This window comes from Lathamus discolor, chromosome 3 (genome assembly GCF_037157495.1).
Source record: "Lathamus discolor isolate bLatDis1 chromosome 3, bLatDis1.hap1, whole genome shotgun sequence".
NCBI lineage: Eukaryota > Metazoa > Chordata > Aves > Psittaciformes > Psittacidae > Lathamus > Lathamus discolor.
The window spans coordinates 149,109,799-149,131,973 of record NC_088886.1 but is presented as its reverse complement, the minus strand read 5'-3'; the positions used below and the strand labels follow the sequence as shown (position 1 = coordinate 149,131,973).

Genomic DNA, 22,175 nt, shown 5'->3' with positions numbered 1-22,175 from the left:
AAAGAGGAAACAGTAATTCCATTTAGCACCACTGCTACTGCTGAGGAATTCAGAGCAGATTTAAATCATAATAAACTTAATTATAATCCCCATGAAAGTCATTCAGTGCAGTGCTGAGGTTCACAGACTAACAGAGAAATCCTCATTTGCTGTAAATTTCTATTAGCTTAATTCTGAGTCTATGGCCTGAATTCCCAATTAGGTGAGATGCTCCGTACCCAGAGTAAGAGTTAATCTGAGCCCAGTTATGTCACTGTGAACTGAAGTCATGTCAAACTGTGTGCGTGGATTCATCAGTCAGCCTGGGCACAATAAAACAGCCATTTTGCTTTCTCAAGGAGTTCCATTTCTTAGGATGAAATAGAATCTCAGAAGTATTATGGACCTTAGAAGTATTTAGGAACCTGTTGGAACAAGTCCAGAGGAAGCCATGGAGATGCTGCGAGGGCTGGAACAGCTCTGCTCTGGAGCCAGGCTGAGAGAGCTGGGCTGGGGCAGCCTGGAGAAGAGAAGGCTCCTGAAGGGGAGACCTGAGAGCAGCTCCAGTGCCTGAAGGGGCTACAAGAAACGTGGAGAGGGGCTTTGGACAAGGGCCTGTAAGGACAGGCCAAAGAGAATGGCTTTAACCTGCCAGAGGGGAGACTGAGCTGAGCTCTTAGGCAGAAACTCTTCCCTGTGAGGGTGCTGAGGCGCTGGCACAGGTTGCCCAGAGAAGCTGTGGCTGCCCCATCCCTGGCAGTGCTCAAGGCCAGGTTGGACACAGGGGCTTGGAGCAAGCTGCTCCAGTGGAAGGGGTCCCTGCCCGTGGCAGGGGTTGGAGCTGGATGAGCTTTAACATCTCTTCCAGCCCAAATTCTGCAATTCTGTGATTCTCTGAAATGATACTTACTTCCAAAAACCAGAGCCTGCACATCCTGAGACAAGACTCACTTGCTTGATAGGCCTGATTTGGATAATTTCCAGCCTCTTCTGCCTTTCCCATAGTTTTCATTCTGGTGAGCAGCTTGCTGCTTTGATGAGGGTGTTGCTGCCATCACCAGTAACCCCAAGGCAGACCATGCAGCAGTTTGTATTTAATAAATAGATTTTATTTAAAAATATGCTCTCATTTATTCACAGTTTCAAGTCTAAAAAACATAATAATACTCTTCTTAATCAATCCAAACACAGCTAAACCCACTCAACTTGCTGGAGTGAAGCCCAGTGATGGCCACTATTTGGCAGAGTCCTGCAGCACAGCTGGAAAGGCACACATCTCTGTGCAGGATAGTAACTACTAATAGTAGTGTGTCCATATATGCAACAGAAACTTGCTTGTACAGCTCCAAGCTGGCATTATGGGTTAAAGTGTTTCAATCCAGCCTTGCTTACAAAGTGTATTCCATGAAACATCAACTCAGAGCAACTGTGAGATTGCATTTGTATGCAAGACATTGATACCACTGCTAAGCCCCTTATCTAAAAAACAGGGAATTTCTCCAACATGAGAAGTGTTTGTTTCTATGCAGAACCCCAGTGTGGCACTTCAAACAAAGAAACACCACTGCAGAGGGCTCATGGGATAAAGCAGGAATTCCTGCTTTTTCCCCACACATAAAATGTAACAACGCAGGCTCTGTTACCACCTGCAATAAATAGGAATATCGCATGGGAAAAGATACAATACCACCAATCCCATGCGAAGCAAGGCACTATTGGGCTGTTCCACAGCATGGCAGTCACTGGATGCCTGCACTGCCAGTGTCCGAGTTCTGAGTGAGCTGCTCCAGTAAATTCAGGATCACTTCCACCCGCTCCAGCAGAGTCAGGCTTCTGTTGGCAGTTGCCCGCAGGAGAAGGGAGTAAACCTGCTTGTTGGTTTGAAGAACAGCTTCTTCTTCATTAATGCCCCTAATAACAAAACAGGTTATACAGGCTGTTACCAATCCACAGGATTGGATTCTGCAAGTTATCAATCAGTTATTAAATAACATTGATGGCTATCCCAGTGGAAGAACATGACTGGTGTTTCCACTGGAGTCTCCCATTTCCTACCATGCCACATTTAACATCTAAGACTGATAATCAAGTGAGCCAAACTAGAAAAAACCTAAAATACTGGCCTTGATGTCATAAATAAAGCATGGTTGTGTACATATTCATCGTGTGTACATTAATTATACATCAGATTCATTGCAAATGCTTCAAGAATTACCAAGAAATGGTGAAACACCATTAAATTCCTAACACTAGGCAGAAATCAGAGGGGTTTGCTTATTGATCAGAACAGGCAGTCAATAAAGCCACTGAGGTGCAAAGTATTTCCAGGGTAAGTTACAAGAATTCCCAGAACTAGGTATTACTTCTTTCCCCTGATATACACAGCCAAGTTCAGTTATGCTCATGCTTTAAACTTTTAGAGGGTAAAGCTCCAATTTCATCTGGTTTCATTGCTAGTCTGCAAGTTTCACTATCAAAACATTTAGTTTTACCACATGTTCTCTGCCAAAGCGCATCTGAAACCTGAAATAGCATTCTTGAGCTCAACCTCCTCCCTTTCAGCCTGTTACTAAACAGAAGGCAGATACTTTCTTCTACAGAGCAGAATGGAGGAAACACGTGAGATGTACATGAGGTACTTAGAAACGTAAAGCAAAAGGCAGCTTCAAGCTGAGCCTCAATCCACTATTGTTTAAACAAGTGTAACCTGTTGTAACAACAGTCCCATTTCACAGCATTCAAACTGTAACACTTTCCCTGTAGGGAATCTTCAATAGAAAACCCTACTCAGGAGAGACAATGGGAAAGCAACAGAGGGGAAAACCCCACAAACCAAAAACGTTTCTTTGACAACACTTAAGAGGCAACAGAACTAAACCAATTTACACAGTTACTTGGGACATCTGCTGGGTTAGGTACGAATCTTAATGGAATCCTCTGCATTCCACATATTCAGGTTGCCACCTTGTGGAAGCTTTTTAGAAAGGAAACGAAAGCACCTAATGCTGTGTTAAAAACAAGTACTCAGGCAGTGCACAGCTTCCTAGTGTCTCACATTTCTCTATTTATCCATCTTCCTCTAGCAGCAGAAAGCTTCCTGTGCAGATGCCATTTCACACTTCACTGTTGGCAAACCAGCACTGGCACCAGCAGTGCTTCCATCTGAGAAGCTATTAACACAGCTTCCAACAATAGAAGAATTCCCTAGAAGGATACACTAGCACTAACAGCACATTTTCATACATTACCTTTATCTAACCTTAGAAATTTCTTAAAGGTCAATGAGCATCTTCCCCCCATCCATCCCTCTCTATTTACAGCACTACTGCAGCATCTACATGGATTCTGCTTGCTAAACTACACTGTCTCCAACATACTTTATTAAGACATGAAAAGACCAGCAGTACACAGGAGTTACTCCCCCATTGGCTTTCACATGCTCTGTCACAGATGAAGACCAATGTCAGCCAACATAAGAAATTCCATATACACATACCTCATTTCCTGAACAGTTTGATGAACCAAAACCAGAGAGAAGTAGGCCAGAAAATTATGGGAGTGCAAGTTATGGCTTAAAATTCTGTTAAAATTATGGCTTTGTGTGTGATTTATACCTATGAAGGACACAGGATTTATATCCTCTGAAGGATCAGTTGGATACCACTGAGCATGACACAGCATCAGTGACTCATAACTGTTCCATGCATTTCAGAGGATGATTATGATTTTCCAATCATACTGTGGAACACACAGCAATTCAAGTCTCACTTTTGTCCTCAGTCCTGGATTGCTATCAGGAAAGAGGAGAAAAAAGCTACCTAGACACATGCAGAGATGATGTTTCTTGGTCACTGCCTCAATTACACACAAACGCAGAAAACACTGACAATTCAGACAGTTGAGGTATATCTCAGCTCCTACTCTGCACAAGAGAGGCACCTCCATAAAAGAATAAATACCACAGGTCTAGCAGGCTGAAGAGTCATAGTTATGGATTTATGGATGGGAATCACATCTACACATGCATATCATGGTTCAACTTACCCTATCTTTTTTTTGGTTGAAGTTAACAACTTAATGGATTGGAGGAGAAGAAATGACATTCTGGATTCAAAAATACTGAGCAGTTTCAACACTTCTTCTTTGTTAAGGCTGGTGGAGGAATCAGTAGGTGACATGCTCCCAGCAGCACTTTTACCCTCACTTGTCTATAGGAGGAAAAAGCAAAAACCATGTCACTGAACTCACCATTTAAACCCAGTTCATCTAAAGCCAGACAGCCCCACCAGCACGTTAGTCGATTCTTTACTGGAATGGTACCAACATCACAGTTTCTGTGGCACCCTCTTTATGGGGTAGTTACACTTATATCCACACTGTGCAAAACTTACACTAACTGCCTGTGTTGTATATACACACTGGAATATTTAGTTACAAAAGCATCAGGAAAATATGGACTTGATGACTCCATCTATTGCTCAAATTGCCAGCAAGGGATGACACACATCAGCATATACTACAAGTAATCATTTGTTTAGGCATCAAGAACCTGATCACACTAGCTACAGATAGCCTTCCACCTTTTAACATTAAATATACTATACAGAGAGTATTTCCATTTATATTGTACACAATTTAAGTTCTTAAGGGATAAGGATCTGTAAGGGATAATCCAGAGCTGCACAGAACCCTGTTCAGACAGTCTAGATCCATATACAAGCATGTCTGAGAGGAAGCAGTGACAGGACAAGGGGTTTTAACCTGCCAGAGCGAAGACTGAGATGAGCTCTTAGGCAGTCCTTCCCTGTGAGGGTGCTGAGGCGCTGGCACAGGGTGCCCAGAGAAGCTGTGGCTGCCCCATCCCTGGCAGTGCTCAAGGCCAGGTTGGACACAGGGGCTTGGAGCAAGCTGCTCCAGTGGAGGGGGTCCTTGCCCGTAGCAGGGGGTTGGAACTGGACGGGCTTTAAGGTCCCTTCCAACACAAACCAGTCTGGGATTCTATATTTTAATCCATCTCCAGATCATGTTCTTGATTAACTTCTTTATCTACTTCCACATAAAGGCTAGAAGAGAACTGCGATAGGTTTGAACCCTATCCACATTTTTCAAGCAACCAGCTCTATTGAAAAGTAACCAAGCAACATCTTAATTGCTAAATGACCAGTCTGACATGAACATCAGAGATACAACGAGCAGGGATTCACCCCACTCGACCTCCATTTACCTGTCCACTTTCTGCCACAAGCTCCTTTTTGATAAGGTGGAATGCACCCTTGGTTTTTGCCATTATATCCAGTGCCCCAAACAGAGTCTTCAATTTCCCAGCACTGCTGTTCTGACCTAAAAAAGAAGTAAAAATGAAGGACACAAATGGCTTAAAAGTTAGAGATTCCAATTTTAATTTCATCCAAAGATTTCAAGCAAGTACTGTCTTAGTCAACTGAAAACCACTAAGATAAAACTGCCTCTTCTCTCTTAAAGAAAATACTATTCTGAAGAGGAGATTACTCCTGCTCTCATATACAAAGTTACATACAAATGCAATTAAATAGGGAATGGTAGTTTGGAAAGCTGCTGTATTAAACCCAGAGCTAGACCTACTCGCCATCTGGAATTCTGCAAATGCCACTCTTTCCAGCTGCACACGAAGTAACTCGCAGGGCGCATCCTTCAGGAGCTGGAAGAGTCGTACTGCTTTGCTGTAATGGAGATCAGCCAGTACACGGTGTTGTTTCCTCAGATGTTCATCACCAACCTGCAAAGGCGGGGACATCATAAATTCCAGACAGTTTGTATGTTCATAAGGTAGCCATTAGAAATAAACCTGTGTTTGGTAGATGAGGTGCCAACAATCATTTCCCACCTCATTTCTTAATGGTTCATCCAAATGTCTGCACTTCTCCAAAATCACCATCCTGCCATTTCTGAAGCTGTTGTAATTTCAAAGCTGCTGCTAACAAATTCACATGAACGGTAACTAAGTTAACTGTAAAGAATAATAACTGGGGGGAGAGGGAAGGAAATCAGACAGCAACACGTAAGTCTACACTAAGGCTTTATTAAATTACATGTGAAGTAGAAGGCTGTCTGAAGTGTCAGAAGAGCGGCTTGGACACAAAACCAAACCAAACAACATATTTATCATCAATGGCTTCTGTTATGTGAGCACAGAACTACTTAGAATAGAGAGAACCCCAAAGCTACTACATTTTTAAAAGTAAAATTTTTAAGGCTGAGAGAGCTGGATGGGATCAGCCTGGAGAAGAGAAGGCTCCTGACGGGGAGACCTGAGAGCAGCTCCAGTGCCTAAAGGGGCCACAAGAAACGTGGAGAGGGGCTTTGGACAAGGGCCTGTAGGGACAGGCCAAGGGGAATGGCTTTAACCTGCCAGAGGGGAGATTGAGCTGAGCTCTTAGGCAGAAGCTCTTCCCTGTGAGGGTGCCGAGGCGCTGGCACAGGGTGCCCAGAGAAGCTGTGGCTGCCCCGTCCCTGGCAGTGTTCAAGGTCAGGTTGGATATCAATCTCCATGCATACTGGACATACTAAGTATGGAACCCAACCAGTATGGGCCAATACCTGGTTTCTCAAGCAACTGTGGTACATCGAAGCAAGCCTGTGGTGGATGGTTGCAGCCCGGTACTGGCAGAGAGGTTGTCGTGCAGACACTGTATCAATGTCACAGTATTTCAAGGACTTCATCATGGCTTCACTAACTTCTTTCTCTATCTACAAAATGAAACAAAAAGATGTAGTGTGGGCACTTTGAAACTAGAACAGCAGCATGTGCAAGGCTTAAATCTCTGCTTGTGCTGCTTTCATTTCATTAAGCAAAACTTTAAACCACAAGTGATTAAACATTCTATGGTTTGCAAGAAATTCTTCACAGAAGTTTTTCAATCTAATAACTGTCTAGAATTTGACCCAGTACCAATTTTGCTCATGGTTCAGTTTTCCAGAAAGACAATAGTTTGCTTTCTCAGATGTTGTCACAAACACTCTTTATTACCTGTTCCTGAGCCTTTCTAGATAATGGAGCATAATCCTGCTGCAGAGTGGCCATAGTGAAATACGTAGTAGACAGCTCCCAATTCACAGAATCCCAGACAGCTGGATGCACATCTCTCTTACCCAATGATCTTAACGCCTTCAGGTAGTAGTCAATAGCCTACAGATGACAAAGAAGTATACGCACACAGTTACTGCCTGTATTTATAGCAACTAGAAATTAATTTCCCTTCACTCAATCTTAAGGAAGCATCCCAAAATATCTCTCTGAACCTTCTTCAGTATTTTATTTATACTCATTTTGGTCATAGTTCTAATCTCGGCCATGCATTTCTATCTCCCTTATGTGAAGTACTGCAGTCTGTCCAACATCAGAATCTGAATGTCACAGTGCTTTGTATGCCAGAGTAAGGGAATCAAACCTCGACAACAATACTGAAGCCATTACAGCAAGGATTAGGAAAATATGAAAGCTGCAGAGGTATCACTAGAATGGTTTATGTTGGAAGGCACCTTAGAGATCATTCAGTTACAACACCCTGCCCATGGGCAGGGACACCTTCCACTAGAGCAGGTTGCTCCAAGCCCCATCCAAACTGACACTGAGCACTTCCAGGGATGAGCCCATGTTATCACATAAAGACTTAACAGATACTTACAAATATTGTACAGTAAAAGACATATTAATGAGCCATTCTAAAACTATTCTGATGTTACCTTATTATAATAAAGAGCCTCTTCCGGAGAAAATTCTCTTTTGAAGTCCCCTTCAGCTGCACAGTGGGCCTGAGCACAAATCCGCATCAGCCTTCCCGTGTTGCAGAGCAGAAGAGCAGCGTTGGTCGCGTCATCGATCGACTCGAAGTTCTGGATTCCTTCTTCAAAGCAAGAGAAGCTTTTCTTCCAGAGCTGCTGCTCTGTTGTCGATACGGTTTTACTCACTAGGGTTAAGGCACAAGGTTTATGATCCCATGCAAGTTCTTCAAAGATAGTGAGCAAACACAGCATTATGTTCTTTCTCTTATAAATGGCCTTTTAGAATTTAAGGGTAGTAAATGATTCTAGAAAGTACTCTTAAAACCCCCTCTCAAATATATGAAAATCTCAATACCTCAAGTGCACTACTACATTCACTGTGATTTCAAAAGAAATATGGTAACACAACACACAAAACCCAGGGGAAATTAACAGGTTAAACCAGATTTCACACCCCCCACCCCCCAGTAGTAATATTCAAGGTATAGTTACTTCTGAGCTTATAGTATGAAACAACTAAAAAGTGACTTTTACAGGCAAGTGAAATTCAGTATTTGAGCTTTGAGTTCAGGTAAAGAACAGTTCTGCAAAAACATGGAGATGATCCATGGACACGCATCCAACATGTCATGCTGGCTGGGGCTTGGAACAACCTGATCTAATGGAAAGTGTCCCTATCCATGGCAGGGGGTTGGAGCTGGATGAGCTTTAAGGTCCCTTCCAACACAAACCAGTCTGAGATTCTATGATGAAAAATGACAAAATTGGAAGTCCAACCCATATCCTTCAAATATTAATTGAACAAAGGTGACAGCAACCAGATGGTGGTCTTGGCAGTCCTGGCGTAACGGTTGGACTCTATGATCTTTGCGGCCTTTTTCCAACCTAGTTGATTCTATGGTATTTGGGAGACTGGAGTTGTTTACACTGAACCACCAGCACCTCATTTGTTCTGGTTTACATAACTCGTAGACATTGTTGGCTTTGCTTCCAAAAGCAAAACCCCAAACATCTTACCCTAAAAGAAGCTTAAGTAACCTCTATTTCCTCAAGACAAAACCACCAAAAATAAACCAGGAAGCAAAGGTTTGCAAGGATTTCTTTACTAAAAAGATCATAGTATGACTTTATTGAAGCTACTCTTATGTTTAAATTAAGCTTATGCTTGCTCCTGCTGGGCTTAGCCAAACACATCAAGAATGCATGACACCCTCCCTTTTATAACTGAGTTGTCTTCAGTTTCCAACATGTTTTCTGAGGGCATTCTATAAACTTCAAAGGAATTTTTCCAAAGCTATAGATTCGCTTATTCAGTCTAGGCTCAATTAAGTACAATGTACAAGGCATAGTAACCTACTGCAGACAAATACTTAAAGTTGCATAACATCAATTACAGAGAAGTATTTACTGTACAAAGTCATTTAAATGTCTTCTTTATAATTAGAAATACTCAAAATTTCTTGCAGTATTAGTGAACATGATCACTGCTGTAGGTCTGTGAAATAAGAAGGGGAACAATGAATACTTACCCACTCTCTCGGTCTGCACTGCAGCAGCCTGGTTCATGTAAAACACTCCAATCTCATTCCTGATGTTACCCATTCTCTTTAGTACCTGTACATGCTGCTCTGGGTTTTGGTTTTTTAAATTGCTGAAGAGTAGAATTTCATAAGCAGCTTCGTAGCATTTACAGCTGACAGAGAGCTGGCATTCCAAGTCTGTGGACAAGTCCGTAGCCCAGGCAAACACTAGAAAACAAATGCAAACCTGCATGTCAAACAGTATTTCCAAACAAACTGAAACCTGTGATAGTCTGAAGTGCTGAAAAGATGACCAAGTATAAAATGCATGTCAAAACATCTACTCAGTACTTGAACAGTTACTGACTGGAGCTATTTTACAGCTTCAGGCATGTCATGTGTCTTGGCAACCTCCTTATGTATGACAGGCATAATAAGCTCTCTCTGAAGAAAGCACAACTGAAGCATAATAAACCCTCCTCCAGCAACACTACTAGTGCATGGCTTTGAGGAAGCACAATGACATTACTTCTGGCTGTCACATTAAGGCAGTTCTTGTATCAGCATCATACCTTGGCACCTGGATTCTCTATGAAGACTGTGTAGTATTTCCTGATCTTCTTTCGTCTGGTAATTATATTCTTCCAGATATGCTGCTCTGTTGTTTGCATTCTGAGCAAGCATTAGTTGGATATCTCCACAAAGGGTTAAGCACTGGCAAAGAAACACCAACACTTCAGGAAGCATGCTGGCACAGAGGCAACAATATGTATCTATTGGAAAAGAAACCCCATGAATGAGGGAAAGAAAAAGGATTAAACATCAAAAGGATTGACACAGACTGACAATATAATTAGTTTTCATGGTACCTGTCACCATTATTCTCTGTGTGCAGGCAACACATGCTCTTCCTAGAGGAACTAACTTATTTTAAAGTCATTGTTGCTCTACACAAGTCGGTAAGTTTCAAAAGAGCAACTCTGTTGTCCAAGATAAGCAGTGAATCTGGTAATTCCAAATGCTCTTTTCAGATTTGACTAAAAGAAAACTGACTTTCTACAGATTAATGTAAATAAGATACAGCCTAAAATATTAATTTCCAAAAGGTAAAGTTCAAACTCAGTTATCGAATCTTTGACCCACTGAAAGCTGAAGAATGCTCTGAGTTATTAGTAAGCATGTTGATGCTTTGTATTAAGATCAAGTGTTCTTCCTTTATAAGCTTCCACCCACCTCAAGCCCTACAAACATGGAAGCAAAATAGCAGCACTACAGTACTAAGCTACTGGCATTTGCCAATTTTTCTCATCATAGCAGTAATACTCTATAAACAGCCTGATTTTACTTCGTTTTACTTTGTAATACTTGAAGCTGTACTTCATTCAGCTAACTCAGTTAATGAACAAGTCTGGTGTTTCTGAGAGTCAGGAATACATTTAGATGAAACAGGAAGCACCATGCATTTCCAGGGACAAACTGGAAATCACTGCAAGCTATCTGCTTGCAGCGATAGCACTTAGACCACAGAACACCATGTTGGTCTTGGCACCAGGACTCAGTCTCCCAACATCAAGTTTTTTGAAGCTTCTAACCTGCACTTTGAGTTTCCCAATATGTCAGAAGGGGAGAGCCTTTCTACCAGGTTCTTCTTACTACAGGCTTCCCTCCTGAGTAACAAACTAGACACTTAGTATACTTAAAAACATAGCTGTCAAGACTTGTTGCTGCATGCCACTAGGATAAATCATGCACAAGAGAAGTATTTGCTATCATGAAAGGTATACATGGACAATGGTAGAGGTGAGAAGCATATCCTAGGCACTTACCATGGCATTGCAATGCCAGCTTGATGTATCTTAAGGCTCTCCCATACTTCTGTAGAATCATGGCAGCATCAGACAGGACGTAATAAGCCTTTGAGGATTTCAGAATGAGCTGGAGTTTCATTTTGTATTGCCATGATCCAGGAATCATTCCTGACTGACTGGAATGCTTCCCCTTCTGAAACGAGCCCACTGTAACGTGAACAGAGCCTCATCAGTTAATCTCATCTCTATAACATATGTCAGAGGCTGGGTACAACTTCATCACTGTACAGACAGAATGCAAATTGCCTTATTACAGCTCTGCACAAGTAGTTATGCCAACCTGTCTGCCACTACATTCTTCATTTGCAAAATGGAGCCAACACTTGGAATTTTCCATGTACTCCGCCTGATAGTGGGATGCTCAAATACAGTGAGAAAAGAGATGATGCAGATGAACTCTCATACCTTAAACAGCTTTTGAAACACAGTGCAGTTGTTATCCAGCAAAGAAGTTAAGATTTTATGAAGGGCTATGTGTGTGAAAGCTTCAAAATCTTGAGTTTGGAATTCAATGTAGCAAGGGGAAAAAAAAAACCCCACAATGTTTCCTTATAAACTCACAGACCTAGGGAAGAGGTAAAAGACTGATAAAGGAACCATCTGTATCAGAAGAGTAACAACCAACTTCACACAGATTAGGAAGGCAGAAGTCATCTGAAAAGCTCAGCAAAACAGAAGGTAACTGTGTTGCTAAAGGAACTTCCTTCCTTGTAATACTAAAAATCACACCCCTGGCCTGGGCAGAGCCTGGAGTGACATAGTATAGTGTGAGGTGTACCGGCCCATAGCAGCAGGGTTGGAACTTGATGATCTCAAGGTCCTTTCCAACTCTAACTATTCTATCCTACAGAGACCTTGCACACAGAACATACATTCTCTCATCTGTTTAAAGACACAGTATAAATTTATTTCATTATGCAAGAGCCAGTGATCGCAGATACAGGCTGTTATATAGATGAAAAACACTGATTCTCACTATTTGGAATGTATAAAAGTGGATAGCTGGCAGACTGAGGGTGTATACTGGCTTTGCAGAGTTATCATCCACCACCCATCCCTGTGCAGACATGATGTAAATAACTTGACTATGTATGTCTATGATTCTGTTAGTCAGTTTTTTGATACCAGGTAAAGAACCCCGATGTTAAAGAATCTCTCGTACTTTAATAGCTTTTAAAACATGGGTGCAATGGCCAAGACTATTCTGTTACGTGGCAGTAGAAAAGAACAAAATGGTCGTATGTCATGGTCTCCACCAAATCCTTACAATACGTGCTCTGTTTCTGTATGAACAGTCTCAAAGTCAGAAGGCCTCTGTGTGCGGGTTTAGCCTCCAGCGCAGGAGCTAGATAACCTGGCCCTTTCTACAAGGCAAAACTGTCTCTTTCACACTCATTACAAGACATCCTCAGCATAAGATTGTGAAGGTTCCTTATTTGACTGCCAGAGGGGAGACTGAGATGAGCTCTTAGGCAGAACTTCTTCCCTGTGAGGGTGCTGAGGCACTGGCACAGGGTGCCCAGAGAAACTGTGGCTGCCCCATCCCTGGCAGTGCTCAAGGCCAGGTTGGACACAGGGGCTCCGAACAACCTGGGCTAGTGGAAGGTGACCCTGCCCGTGGCAGGGGTTGGAAATGGATGAGCTTTAAAAGGTCCCTTCCAACACAAACCAGTCTGGGACTCTGTGATGCTGCAGTGGTCATGGATCCAGAAAGGCCACTGACTTTAGGTGTACCATAGGACATAATGTTGTTCTGACAATATCTGCACCCAGAAGTCTCTTGCTTACAGGTGGACCTACAAAGCCTGACTTGCAAGCACACTATCTTTAGTAAGTTCTAGAACTATACATTTATGCTAAGATAGACAAATCTAATACAGCAACAACTCATGCTGTTAATGCCACAGCGCACACATACGCTGTACCCATTTACTATTCAGAAATAGTTCTCTTCAAGTTAGAAATTTAATTAGGACTATTTACCCTTTCTATATGTCTATACACACAGGTAGCACAGGAACTCCATAATCTGCACCACAGAAAAACCCACCCACTGGAGGAACAAAAGTTTCTTCCTTACATCTGAACTGCTTTTTTCTGTGTTGAATTCAATCCTTATGATCTAAACAAGTTGCTACTTCAGGGAAGAGCTCCAGCATCGATCCAGATATCAAATAATTGTTATTTTTTTAAGCTCTGTGCAATATTTGTCTGTCACATCCCCCAGGAAACACTTGTTTCTAAACAGAAGTTAACACGTGGACATTCTTCTTGCCAGCTGGCAAGCAGCTGCAGTGTGTCATCAGTTCCGCATTGTGAAGGGAGAAGGCAGAGCCTGGCTGCAGGAAAGCTGGAATCAGCACATTGCTCCTGCTGAGCTGAGGTGAAATTATTCTGTAGGCCTTGGTAAAAATTGGTCTAACAGCCATGTTAACAGCACTGTGCAGAATCTGTGCAAGCTGAACACAATGTAACCTTCTGATGGAGGAGTTAAATTCTGTGGTCTGATAAAAACTAAATGCTGATAAAAACTAAATGCACACAAACATCTCCAGGTCATTGACATCCCGGAGACAATCAGAAAATTGGAAGAAAAACATGAGAACACTTAAATGAATAGCTCAAGCCTGAATTTGCTCATTATTTAGAGAATTTTAAAAGGGAGAGAGAATAAAGTATTGTAAAAATAAGCAAGACAAATGTCTTTCAAGGTTGTGCTTACAGGGCTGCTCACCCTGCAGAGGGCTCTGCTGCTATAAGAAGAGCCCTTTCTTATACCTCTGTATGGAACTCCAGTGAAAAATAAAATAGACTTTAGCCTGAGACTTCTGGAGTCTGAGTACTTAAGCAAACAAAAGCATCTTTTATCTGCTGTTTCCTTCCACAATTATGGAGGCAAAGAAAGAAGACAAAATTCTAATTAATACTTTATACGCAATTCAGCAGCAAGCATCATAGAAGAGAAAAACCTGCCAGAAGTGAGCTCTGCACAAAGCTTCCAAGTCACAAACCAACCCCTCAAAAAAAACCCAAAACCATAAAAATAACCCACTCACCTTGCAGTACTCTATATACCAAACCCCAAAATACTAGGACCTTATGGAAGTCACTTGCAAACAACATCTAAATAGGGTCCAGTAAAATTGTGAGTTTACTAATATTAAATGCTTTGATATGCAAAAATAATCCCAAATAAACTCCTCTCTTCATATTTAAAAGAGTGTCATCCAGTTTGTGGTTTCTACTTTTGCTCAGGCAATTATGTCATTAGTGACTTGAAAAGTACATTGCTTTGACAATCAAAAAGTAGCAGAAGTTTGCATTGGCACTGGAAAGGTCTTATCTGCACCACAATACAACTTACTTTTGTCTAAAAATAACGCCATCTGCTTTTCCAGACACTCAGGACCACCACTGGTGGATTCATCTTCATATTTCAAGGGGATTGGAGTGCTGGGGTCAGCTGCAGGAAGGTCACTCTCTTTCTTAACACTGCTGTCAACAGACTTCAAGCCCTGCAAAAAGAAGTAGGAATTTAATTCACCTTGAGAGGTGAACGTGACAGGCTGCCAACACAAGAGGGATGTGGACCTGTTGGAGGGAGTCCAGGAGGCCACAGAGATGCTGCAAGGGCTGGAGCAGCTCTGCTCTGGAGCCAGGCTGAGAGAGCTGGGCTGGGGCAGCCTGGAGAAGAGAAGGCTCCTGAAGGCGAGGCCTTAGAGCAGCTCCCAGTGCCTAAAGGGGCTGCAGGAAAGCCAGAGAGGGGCTTTCGACAAGGGCCTGTAGGGACAGGCCAAGGGGAATGGCTTTTAACTTGCCAGAGCAGAGACTGAGATGAGCTCTTAGGCAGAAGCTCTTCCCTGTGAGGGTGCTCAGGCACTGGCACAGGGTGCCCAGAGAAGCTGTGGCTGCCCCACCCCTGGCAGTGCTCAAGGCCAGGTTGGACAGGGCTTGGAGCAAGCTCCTTTAGTGGAAGGTGTCCCTGCCCAGGACAGGGGGTTGAAACTGGATAAGCTTTAAGGTCCCTTCCAACCCAAACCAGTCTGGGATTATATGAAAGCAATATTTAGGAAATACAGTATTGAAGAATTGGGTACTTGGTGAAATGGCATGAGAAAGTCAACAGCAAACTCACTTCCAGAACATAGTTGAGCACCAGCCTGCAGCGCTCTTCAGTGCCATGGCACACAGGAAAAGCACAGCTCGGCTTCATTGAGGGTCAGCAGGGAAGGAAAAGAACATGTGTTCAGTACATGAGATATTAAAATTGCTGGCTAGAAGATGCAAATGAGAGCTGGCATTAGGAGAATATGTTAATAGAATGTTAGAACTCCACACTAAAAGAAGTCACAGTGTTTCTTTCCTTTATCTCAGTGAGCAACTCACAATCTGTTCACCTCTATTTGGTCTCTCCTGTCAATCCCAAAAACAATGCAGAGATGAGAATAGATGATTATATTCCATAACAGTAATTACAGAAGTATCCACACGTGGTCTGCGATGCAAACCCAGGAAAATAAGCAGATCAATACCATGCAGAAATAATTTCTTCAGCCAATACATCAAAGTTGCACTTGCATTACCTTTGAACAACTCAATACCTTGGGCTCTTTCTGGGGGAGAGGGGGGTGCTTTTGTTTTCTACTGGGGTAAAGTAGAAGGAAAAGGAGAAAGAAAATTGCATCTGCTTTATTGTAAAACTTAAAGACCTTCAAATTTATGAGCAGCCCAAGAAAGAAAGTTTCTTTCCCTACTGTCTCATGTCCCAGTTAACCTGAAGGCAAATCTAATTTCACTGACAAACTCTGCCGCATGAACTGGATCTTTCAAGAACACTCTCAAAACCCCCAGAGCTTCACTTACACGTATTCGATGAACAGACTTGTACTTCTCTGGTACTGATAACTCTCCAACAGATTTGATTATAGCCACTGCTTTATTGTCATCTGGTGGATCAGAGCTGTTACTGTAAGAACCATTTTCATCACTATCTGGCATTTCTTCCTCTTCCTCGCTGTAACTTTCATCTGAATTTCCATTGATAGGGAAGTCTGTACTGTCTTCTTTTTTAGGTTCATCCAACTGAAAAAGCTCTGACAACATGTAGTTGGCTGAAGCAATAATCTTTATAAAGAAGAGAAAAATAAAATCAGTGAGTTGCATTCAAATTATTGCTTTCTTTTGAGAGGCAACATAAACAGTCTTAGAATAAGGAATAAAGTGCGCAAGCAAATTGGTGTTGGATAACCTGTACATACAGCCCATATATGTACACATTGTGCAACCATATGTTTGAGTACTGAATTTTTAAGGTCATTTAAGAAACAAGTATCTGCAGACAGGATTTTGTCAACTATACACCTTACAAGGTCTTCATCTCTTGTTCTGCAAGTATAGGGCATAAAGGTTAAATCTGGAACACAGACCACGTTGGCCCATGACAGCTTCAGGGTTTTCTCCTTAAAAGAGGAATAAATATGTAAGAGCAGCTCTTGATAATCCCATTTTCTACTTTTAGCACCACTCTAAAATACTTCTTGTTCATTTGCACCTTTTGAGTCTTACAGATTTACCACAGCTGTCTTCAGAGAAGCTTTTGCTTCTCCACTTGTGTCCCAATTCAGGCAAGACAAGTAAAATCTGACACAAGATAAAAAAAGACCTTGTAGGTCACAAGATGCAAATGAGGAAAGAAAACTTATACAAGCAAACAAATTTCAAGAGCTTCTAGTGTAGTTAATACATGCCATGTCTCCTCTTGTAAACCATTTAAAATGTATTTTTGGCACCAATTTTCAGTTGAAACCAGCTTAAATCTAGAACAGACAAGTAAGTCGAGTTATACCTTGCATTAGATTTCAGGTATTTCTTTTTGAAAGGTAGGATGTGCTGCCTATAAATAGCAAACATGGTTAAGTTACCATGTTAGTGCACCATAGCCTGCATAAAGCAATACAAGCCCACTCAACTTTCAAGCCTCCTGCAGTAGCCCAGCTTACATTTTGAGTTAACACATTGATACTCCCTTATAAAACTCTCAATTTCTCAATTTAAGACAAGGAATAGACTCTGAAAATCCCAATGAGAAAGCAGCACACTCCATGTGTTTCTTCTGCAGCTAAAAAGGAAGCTAACACATCCAGCAGCAGTAATACTTAAGATATCCACACCTTTACCTCACTAAACTTTAACATATTACTTGTCTTTCAGAGCACCTGGATTCCTTTTTTCTTAGGAAAGAACCAGAATCAAGTATCTGGAATAAAGAAGGTCAACACAGCTTCATCTCCTTCTCATTACTCTTCTTATTGCTGCTGGAAGTGCAGAGCATCTTAAGGTACCCATGACTGATACAATAGTCCCATGAGGAGATCAAGAGTTTGAGATTGTATTTCCAACTCTTTCACCTGTCATAGAATAGTCTCCTGGAGACTGTCCAGTCCAACCCCTCGCTCAAAGCAGGTTGCTCAGGACCATGTCCAATTGGGCTCCGAGTATCTCAAAGGATGAAGACTCTATAACCTCTCTCATTGACCTGTCCAAACTTTCAACCACCTTCAGAATAAAAGTATTCTTACATTCACAATTAACGCTAGCTAGCTAAGATCTGCTTCAGTGTCTGTACAGCTTCCAATCACAAAAGGGCCCTTTGAAAACGACAGCAAAATAGCAAATGTAATGACAAGTTCCTTTTTAGAGCAGAACACAAGACTCATGCAGCAGTGAGGGTCAGTGAAGGCTAGCAACTGAAAGCTATAGTCTATAGGGGCTTCTTTAAGCATAAAAGAATTTCTAGGTCTATAAATAAATCTAAATTCTGTCCCTTGCAAAGAGAGGGGAAAGTACCATAGAAAATATTACTAGGTGACAGCATTTCTATTGCATTTACACAAAGCTACAAGAGAGAGACCACATAAATCTTACTTGAGGATGTCTGCCATTGTCCAGAAGCTTCAGACAATTAAGGAGCAATGTTCTGATAGTGCCATAGTGTTTCTTGTTCTGGTTTTTCTTCAACATCATATTGCAAGCAACCCTGGAAGTTGAACAAAACAGTAAATCCCTGGATAATTTGAGTTAGAAGGAAAAAAGCTGGAGAAGATACTACTGCAAATGCAGGTCTCCCGAACTTGATGATGGGTCTCCAAGACTTACTCAGTAAGAGTGTCATTTACATGGGAGAAATGGTGAAGAGGAGAAAATCCGTTTTGACTTAGTGAGACTGAGGTTTAGATGCAAAAGATTTTAATTTCATTTTTGGTCTGTGTTCTTAATATAATTGCTTCAAGAACTAAATATTATAGCAAGAAAGTAACAACTCACTTGTATAGAAGAATTGCCACTGGCATTGTAAAAGGGTTTTGGTATTTGTCTTCCGTCTCTTCACAGAGTGTGGTCAAATCATAGAGCTTTACTATATCACTCCCACTTGCTGAAAGGCAAAACCATCCATTAATCAACATGACATTAATATAAATCTTTTCAAAATTATCTAAATCTACTTACCTTTAAACAACCAATATGTGTGGCCTTCTTTGGTGCAATTTGATTTCAGGAAAGATAAGATATTTTGAGCAATATCTTTTATCACTTTGGTAGAAAAATTAGAGTTTTCCAGATTGGGAATATCCTCAGTCTTGATCATTTCATATTTCTGCAAGAAATACATGTTAAAATTCAAGATTAGGAAGGCTTTCTGATACGTACTCCCCCAAAATCTATAGATCAGTGTCTTTGTCAATTGCTAAAAGAAACAAAGGCTCTATTATGACAGTGTCATAATAAATTGAATTAATTTCTATGATTTACTCTAAAAGCAAGCACATCTTGATTACACTACCCAATAAAAGCTTAAAAGAGGATTCACTTCTGTGACAAGCATGGTAAATGGAGAACAGAAGGATAAAAAAAAAGTGCTGAAGGTGCAACATTTAACTGTTACTTCAATGAAACTTAGTCAGCCTAGTAAGCAAATACATGCTACCAGGATATGCTACAGAATATCATCGAATGATACTTGTTTGCATTGGAAGGGATCTTAAAGCTCATTCAGTCCCAACCCCCTGTCACAGGCAGGGACACTTTCCACTAGCCCAGGCTGCTCCAAGCCCCTGTGTCCAACCTGGCCTTGAACATTGCCAGGGATGGGGCAGCCACAGCTTCTCTGGGCAACCTGTGCCAGCGCCTCAGCACCCTCACAGGGAAGAGCTTCCGCCTGAGAGTTCATCTCAATCTACCCTCTTTCAGTTGTAAACCATTCCCCCTTGTCCTGTCCCTACACGCCCTTGTAAAATGCCCTTCCTTCTCCAGATGTCTCTGTTGGTATGTGTGGTCTACTATAAAACAGTAAAAACAAAGGTTTAAAACCCATTCATCTATCATGGCAAATGAATACTACAGATTTTAAGATGCAAGAAACTGATGTATTTCCACTGCTGTATTTCTTATTGTTGTCTTTGCTCATACAGAAGAGAAAATCTTGCATGCATGGAAGGGAGGAATAAAAATAACAGTATTTTGTCATTGTAAGCTGACAATTTGTCATTGTAAGTGGACACTGAAGCATAGACACTTCTCATTCTGCAATAAGGGATTTTGCTGTAATCTTTTTGTCAGAACGGTAAGATTAGAAAGAGATCTGTTACAATTGGATCAATTCTAGGAACTGAAGAATGGATTAACCTAGACATAACACAAAGCGTCAGACTCACCTGAACAATTCCATTTACATGAAAGCACATCACAAGCTCTGGTACGTTGCATATTAAGTTGTCCAACCAATAGTCAATTCCTGTTAGCACATTTATTGGCTTGTTGTTATCCCTAAAATCAAATATTGGTAGTGTTATTTAAGTCTTTATTTACTCTTCAGAAAATATTTGGGATGTTTATTAATGGGATTTAGATTTCAGTCATCTGAGAGTGGACGGATACTAAAACAAGTATTTGTAAATTGTTATAACAATGAGTTATAGCAAACAAAGCAGATACACTGATCTCTCCAGTGGAATACACTCACATTCCCTCAGCAATCTGAGTTTTTGCCTACATTTATACCAAAACTTTAACAAGCTTCAGATACCACACTATTACTTCGATACTAAGTACTTAAGTTCTAAATGAAGAGCAGTATTAACTGCAACTAATTCTAGCACAAGCCTTCCCCCAAACTTGCCACAATGCTGTCCAAAGCAAGGTGTTAATTCCTACACGTGTCTGAAAAAGATGACAAATGCATCAAATGAGTTTTAAGTTTTGGCTCATTCTTTGCCTATGCATAGGCAGGAACAGAAAGATTAATAATCAAGTGATCAACATAAAGCATTGGTGAACAGTAAGTCAGAATTTAGAACTACTACAGTCCAAGTTCTAAGTACTTATGCACTTATGCCCAACTGGCAGTTACTGAAGTTCAGAACCCCTGTAGGAGAAGTATTACTACCCTCTCATAACAATAGCAATAGAATGAAACTAACAAGTAGATCTACGGAAGTGTTTTAATACTCAATATTCACATGGAAATCAGGAAAGACTGCAAACCACCAGTGTGTTCAAATAAAAAATACAGAGGTACAAAAACCAACAGAACATTTCAAGTTCTAGTGCTGGGACTTGCTGGGGATAATTATATATAATTATATATATTACACACACACATATAAATATGTGTATATATATATATTACACACACATATATAAATACATATATATATATACAAAAAATGGAAGTGTAAAGTTTGTGTAGCAGCTTGCTTTTTTTTAATAGTGTATACATCTAATTGTGGATAGATACAGTATATAGTTATATATAAACACTATATATAGAGAGATATATTTAGCAAAACGGCTGCAGAGGAAACTTAATCTAAGAAAGGCAGTGCTGGTATTCAAATTCCACAGGGAGAAAATGAAGGGGAAAACCTGTAAAAATCTAGTACCTTTATTAGGTTTAAAAAACCCCACAGCACTGGGACTGTTTCTGTTTTCCTGTATATCATCCTTTATGTCTAAAGCATGACTTTGAGTCTTTAAACTGCATGTAAAAATTAAGAGTCAATCACACAAAATGCAGAGAGATAAACAGGAAGCAAATTATCAAGTCTGACAAGCCTGGCACATTGACTTCTTTAAGTTCAAACCTCACCTGAGACGCAAGCTCACAGCAGGATATCTCCCACCTCCAAATATAGGCATATTTGATCCTACTAACATGTGGATGTCTTCAAAGGTCCACAAGATATTACGGACAAAGTCATTTTTGAGGCCCTTCATTAAGAGAAAAAAATTGGTCTATAAATCCCTATAGTATAAAACTTGTTTTCTAGGACGTTCTGCGGAATTACACGAAAGCAAGAAGGAAAAGCAGCAAAGACAAGACAGCACATAATGAACTACACTACGCGTTCACATTAACTTAAAAGAGATTGCAGATGCCACAAAAGCTACTTCTACAGGGAACTTAGTTTTTCTCTTGGTTCCAATTTAGACCAGATTGTAAAAGGTTTGATTAAATTGGGGGTTCAGTATTTCAGCTCAAATTTCACAGATAGCATACCTGACTGTTTTCCCCGTCATTGAACAAAGTACTCAGGTTTTGTTCTTTGGGGGCTGAGGCCACATGCCCCACTATATATGAGGGTTCAAGAGGCACACTTCCCTGTGAAAAGCACAAGGATAAGGAGTGATTCTGCTGCTGAGATAAAGTTAGGCCATTAAAAATAATCTGAACAACAGAAGCATATCAGGGAAAAGCCTTTACCTCTAGCATCTTTAAATAAATGCATATTAAACAACAAAAAGCCTCTGGTCAGTGACAAGAACACTTCTTTTCTATAGCCAGTCCCAATCTTTTGTACTTTATCTTCTCAGAAGCTTTAGAAAGAAAGAAAGTTTTTATAGAAACTCTTTATTACCCTAGGGTCAGCACCAGATTATAAGGCTCCAGAAGGAAAGCCTCTGTCTTACAGAATCCTAGGATGGCTTGGGTTGGAAAGCACCTTAAGATCATCTAGTTCCAAACTTCCTGCCATGTGGAGGGACAACTCAC

At 40.9% G+C, this 22,175-nt stretch overlaps 1 protein-coding gene across 3 annotated transcripts in view; it reads right to left on the bottom strand.

The window, feature by feature from the left end:
* Positions 1-1,066: 1,066 nt before the first annotated feature.
* Positions 1,067-22,175, bottom strand: part of EDRF1 (erythroid differentiation regulatory factor 1) — a 28,208-nt gene continuing 7,099 nt past the window's right edge. For 2 of the 3 annotated variants that reach the window (XM_065672460.1, XM_065672462.1), the window contains 19 exons: positions 21,684-21,785; positions 21,273-21,394; positions 19,840-19,951; positions 18,635-18,782; positions 18,452-18,560; positions 18,053-18,164; positions 15,992-16,252; positions 15,264-15,335; positions 14,493-14,643; positions 11,087-11,275; positions 9,833-10,033; positions 9,270-9,488; positions 7,702-7,925; positions 6,986-7,144; positions 6,556-6,705; positions 5,581-5,734; positions 5,204-5,319; positions 4,024-4,187; positions 1,067-1,890 (listed from right to left, as the gene is read on the bottom strand). In XM_065672460.1, coding sequence (XP_065528532.1) covers positions 1,719-1,890; positions 4,024-4,187; positions 5,204-5,319; positions 5,581-5,734; positions 6,556-6,705; positions 6,986-7,144; positions 7,702-7,925; positions 9,270-9,488; positions 9,833-10,033; positions 11,087-11,275; positions 14,493-14,643; positions 15,264-15,335; positions 15,992-16,252; positions 18,053-18,164; positions 18,452-18,560; positions 18,635-18,782; positions 19,840-19,951; positions 21,273-21,394; positions 21,684-21,785 — 2,937 coding nt within the window. In that variant the 3' untranslated portion in view covers positions 1,067-1,718. The remainder of the gene's footprint in view (positions 1,891-4,023; positions 4,188-5,203; positions 5,320-5,580; positions 5,735-6,555; positions 6,706-6,985; positions 7,145-7,701; positions 7,926-9,269; positions 9,489-9,832; positions 10,034-11,086; positions 11,276-14,492; positions 14,644-15,263; positions 15,336-15,991; positions 16,253-18,052; positions 18,165-18,451; positions 18,561-18,634; positions 18,783-19,839; positions 19,952-21,272; positions 21,395-21,683; positions 21,786-22,175) is intronic. The other variant, XM_065672461.1, reaches the window with a different exon arrangement.